Here is a 5,286-nt window from a genome sequence, read left to right as displayed (position 1 = left end):
TATTACTATTACTACTACTACTATTATTATTAATGTCATTATTATTATTACTGGCATTATTATTGTTATCATTATCAGTACTACTATCAACATTGCTTTTATTATTATTAATACTATAGTTATCATCATCATTATTATTATAATTATCATCATCATAATTATTATCATTATCGTCATCATTAATATAATTGTAATTATTATCGATTACTATTAGTAGTACTAAAATCATTAACACTATTGATATTATCGTTATCATTATTATAAATTTTATTTTTATGATGATAATGATAGCATTATTAATTAATCAATAATATCCTCATAATAATGACCTGATATACATTACAACAATAATCTTTATTTTCTACAATTATCTTGTATAAAAAGGTTATTCATACGGGGCCTCATATTTCAGGGTCATGACCTCCAGTTAGTGAGGTCATTTACATAAAAATTATTATATCTAAATCTAAATCATAACATGTGGATGATGGTTTCTCGTATCATAATGCAGGTCGGTAATTTATAGGTGGCTGTAAACTAAGATAAAAGGCAAGCGCTTTGTGTGTTTCGATTTATTTTAGCATGTAATTTTTTATGTGCTTGACCTAATCCTGCATAATGAATGAATCCCATTCCAAGTCGGCATTGACGAGCATTTCCCCGGCTGTGAGGGAGTCACAGGACTGCTGCATGTACCGCAGACCCTTTCCTTGGGAGACCAAGAGTGGTGTCCTTGCCGAGGGCGCGCCGCAGGGCAGTTCCTGGATTCTGTTGGAGAACGAAAGGTTGTAGGAAAAGGGTTTCGCCCGGGAATGCCGTGCAGTTATGAAGGCAATGGAGCCGTTATTTCTAAAAACAAAACGGTTTTGTACCTTTCTTCCGGAGTCTGCGGCTGCATCTTGGTCATACCCCAGACAAGAAGAACGACGACGGCCACCAGCACAGCGGAGGCCACAAGCAAGAGCATCACTGGCCACTTCTGCGCCAAGGAGAAGTGGTCATGATCCACTCGAGGTGGATACATGTCCATCAGTCCTGCGTTAAAGGAGTAGTAAAGATTAGGCGCCATGCTAACCCTCTGGTGCGATGTAGTTCAGGTGGAACAATGTGCTGTAAGGTCCCAGCCGTCTGGGTATGACAGGAGGGGCAGAGCGCCACTGGTGCTGAGGGAAGCCTTCCTCCGGCTCCTCCTAATCCCCCGGGAAGCTCTTAACAAGCTTTAATTACTTGTCAAGTTGTTCCTCCCTGATCTAATCGTTGTTCAGTGTACCAAGAAGCCGGGGCAGAATCTTTAAACCTATTTTAACGATTTCTCGAGTTACATAAATTCGAAAATGTTTCTATAGGGGTATTCCAGAAACGGATTTCACATTTGCTGTTGCATTATATATAGACTGCTTTCGCTTGCATCCAGGTCTCCAAGCGAATGTGTTGACCAAAATCACATCGAGATTGCATGCATTAGGCCACACATAAGTTACTCGGTTGGGAGCGATATATTGGGTTTTAATGCTGCAGAATAATATGCGCTGCCGGGCAATGCAGGATTATGAGGTTGTCGTACATTTCGTGTTATACGACTGATTCTTTTTTTTTTTTTTTGCTGAGCATCAGACCGGTAGACAGACAAATGGCATGAACTGATCAGAAGGATACTATTTTTCTCATGCTTATTACTCCTGAGTTGCTATACAAAACGCAAGGCTGTTTTGCTAAAGATATTACATCGAGATTTATATTTAAGTCCCATTTTTTAGGCGCGGGGGGGGGTCGGTAGGGAGCATTAGCGACCTTTAGCAGAGTTAAAGAAATTTCATTTTCGCATTGGCCAGTATGAATCCAGTGGTATTAAAGAGAACATTTATAATTGCTGGACACGTTTTATGCGAGTTTATCGGCTTTTCAAATGCATGCTTTCGTATCCAAACATTTGTATGGATGTTTGGATACGAAGGCATGAACGCTTAAGAATTTATACTATATATGTACATGTATAAATCTGTGTGTGTGTATATAGTATATATATGTATATAGTATATATATATATATATATATATATATATATATATATATATTATATATATATATATATATATATATATATATATATATATATATATGCATATATGTATATTTATATGTGATTTTACATATATATGCGTATATATTTTTTCTTTTTCTTTTCTTTTCCTTTTTCCCTGGTACCTACTAGTATTGGACTCGTAAGCACAAGATCAAACGACCGAGTGGCAGTCAAAGTGCTGCCTTTTAGTGAGTCATGATTTATCAAAATGACGCGGTTTCATGGATATTTCGTTTATCTTTTACGAAATGAAACCAACTTCCAAGAAGATGCGAGTTTTAGCAGAAATGTAATGTACTACGTTTTATATTTATTTAAAATTTGTTCAAGTTTATTGAAAAAAGTGTATGATTCAACATTATTTTTTCCATATAAATTGTGTCTTATATTAAATAAAATAATGCAAAATGATCAGACATTAAGACATTTTTCAGATATGATGATTTATTAAGGACTATAAGCAATATAGTCTTGACTTGTTTTTACAGCCGGATGCCCTTCCTGCCGCCAACCCTCCCCATTCATCCGGGCTTGGGACCTCTGGGTTGTTTGAGGCCTCTGAGACGCCCATGTCTGTAGGCAATCGAGGGGTAGTTCCTTGCCCATTTTGTGCTATGTTGTTATATTGTTATACTGTTATACTGTTATACTGTTATACTGTTGTACTGTTGTACTGTTGTACTGTTGTACTGTTATATTGTTATATTGTTATATTGTTATATTGTTATATTGTTATATTGTTATATTGTTATATTGTTATATTGTTTTTGTTATAATTATCATTATTATTATCATTATTATTATCATTATTATTATTATTATCATTATTATTATTATTATCATTATTATTATTATTATTGTTGTTATTATTATTATTATTATTATTATTATTATTATTACATCGTTTTTATTATTAAATGTTTTTATGGTTACCATTGCTGTTGTTGTCATTACTATCATTACTGTTATTATCATCATTCTTGCTCGTATCATTACTATCATCATCATTATTACTTTTCCTATCATTAAGACTATTACTATTATTTTTTTACGATTACTGTTATTATGGTTATCATTATTTTTGTCACTAATTATTATCATTAACATTTGTATAATTTTATAATATATTATCATTACCATCACTGTTATTAATATTGATATTACAAGTAGTAATTCTAGTAGGGGTGTCATTATCATTATTAGTAGTAATAGTAGTTTAATGTCATAGTATCATCACCATTACTATTATCATTATCAGTATAGCTATTATCATCATCATTATTGTTAATACTATTATTGTCATTATTGTTAATACTATTATCGTCATTATAATTAATATCATTATCGTCATTATTGTTAATATCATTATCGTCATTATTATTGATATTATTATCGTCATTATTGTTAATATTATTATCGTCATTATTGCTAACATCATCATCATCGTTATTAATATTATCATCATAATTAATGTTAATATTATCATCATAATTGATGTTAATATTATCATCATAATTAATGTTAATATTATCATGATCATTTTTGTTATTATAATTTGGCCCTTGTAATGATGATGGCAATAGTGTAATTATAAACTTAACTATTATAATTATATCACGAGAAACCGAAAGAAGACCATTACCAAAATGTACCATGAAAAAAAAACACGAGGATTGGAAAAAAGAATAATAAAGAAAGAGAGAAAGAAAGAAAAATATTACAGTGGATCTACGCTCTGCTTGATAGAGGGATATTATCGACGGTTGATGAAGCTTCAGGTCTAATAGGGTTAAGCCAGGAAGAGTGGGGTGAGGGTAAAGGAGGGGTTAGGGGTAGGGGTTTGGGGCGGAGACTGGGGTCGTTCGATGAGGATGGGGGTGGTGCAGGGGGAGACGTGGTGGAGGAAAGGGAGAGGAGGGGGAGGGGGTGATGAAGAGGGCGAAGGAGGGGGGAGGAGGATGAAGGGGAAACGAGGTGGAGGGAGGGAAGGGAGGTGAGGATAGGGAGAAGCGTGACGAAGAGGGTGAGGATAGTGAGGGTGAGGATGGGGAGAGGGAGGCGAGGTCGAGGAAAGGGGTGAGGATAGGGAAGGGGAAACGAAGTCGTAGGGAAGGGAGGTAAGGATGTGAAGAAGGTGGAGGAAGGCTGAAGAAAGGCGTGAATAAAAGAGGGAAGAGAGAATCAGAGGACAAGGAGAGTATACTTCACTGCGGGAGAAAGATTATAGGACGAGAAGGGGGGGGGGTGAGTACGGGGGGGAAGAGGTGGGGGGAGGTAGACCTATGGGACTTTGGGGGAGGAGAAATGAGGGATTGGGATGCATAATGAGAAGGGAAGGTAATGAGGGCAAGGTGAGGATAGATGGCAGCTTTATCATTATCATTAACATAACAACGATAAAGATAATAATCATAATTATGATAATTATAATTATTGATATCATTATGATAATTATAATTACTGATATCATTATGATAATTATAATTACTGATATCATTATTATCATCGTTATTATTACTATCGTTATCATCTTTATTGTTGTTATTATCATTATTACCATTATTATCATCATTATTATCATCATCACCATTATTATTATTACTATAATTGTTATTATTATCATTATAATAATAATAATTATTATTATCATTATTATTATTATCATTATCATTATTATCATTATTATTATTATTATCATTAGCAGTAGTACTAGTAGTAGCAGGCATTGTTATTACCATCATTATCATCAATATCATCATCCTCATTATTATTATTTCTTATCATTACCAGTAGGCTACTTGCGCTGCTTTTATAACTGTAAATAACAGTCTACGGTAGCAAACTTTATTTACTTCAAAAGATAATACATAAATCGCAAAACTTTTTTTAACGATGAACTTCCCAACCCTATTAATAAACTTTCCCCTCAAAAAAGTGTCCCTTGCTTTGCCACAATTAGCAAAGCAAGGGATACATATATTTTATTTTTTACATTTACTCTGTCTTTGAAGAATGCCGAGCGAAGGAAAAAATACTCACTGACAAAAATAGTCTCTTTTCTTTCATCAACCAATTCCTCTCTCTCTTTCTTTTTGCATGGGAATTTTAACCTTCGCTAAAAATTCCGTCGCCCGTACGACTTTCCTCGTCACCAAATCATCTTTCTTATGTAATTAATGGCCAAGAACAAGTCTCTTTCAATT

At 34.0% G+C, this 5,286-nt stretch overlaps 1 protein-coding gene across 1 annotated transcript; it reads right to left on the bottom strand.

Annotated features, from left to right (window-relative positions):
- Positions 1 to 517: 517 nt before the first annotated feature.
- On the bottom strand, positions 518 to 1,082 carry LOC119581282. The gene is made up of 2 exons (XM_037929676.1): positions 873 to 1,082; positions 518 to 768 (listed from the first exon to the last, which is right to left on the bottom strand). Exons 1-2 carry the CDS (start codon positions 1,067 to 1,069, stop codon positions 606 to 608), a joined length of 360 nt encoding a protein of 119 aa, XP_037785604.1. The 5' UTR covers positions 1,070 to 1,082; the 3' UTR covers positions 518 to 605.
- Positions 1,083 to 5,286: the final 4,204 nt, after the last annotated feature.

Source organism: Penaeus monodon, chromosome 14 (genome assembly GCF_015228065.2).
Source record: "Penaeus monodon isolate SGIC_2016 chromosome 14, NSTDA_Pmon_1, whole genome shotgun sequence".
Classification (NCBI taxonomy): domain Eukaryota; kingdom Metazoa; phylum Arthropoda; class Malacostraca; order Decapoda; family Penaeidae; genus Penaeus; species Penaeus monodon.
Note: the sequence above shows the minus strand (reverse complement) of the source record. Positions and strands in the feature narration are given on the sequence as shown.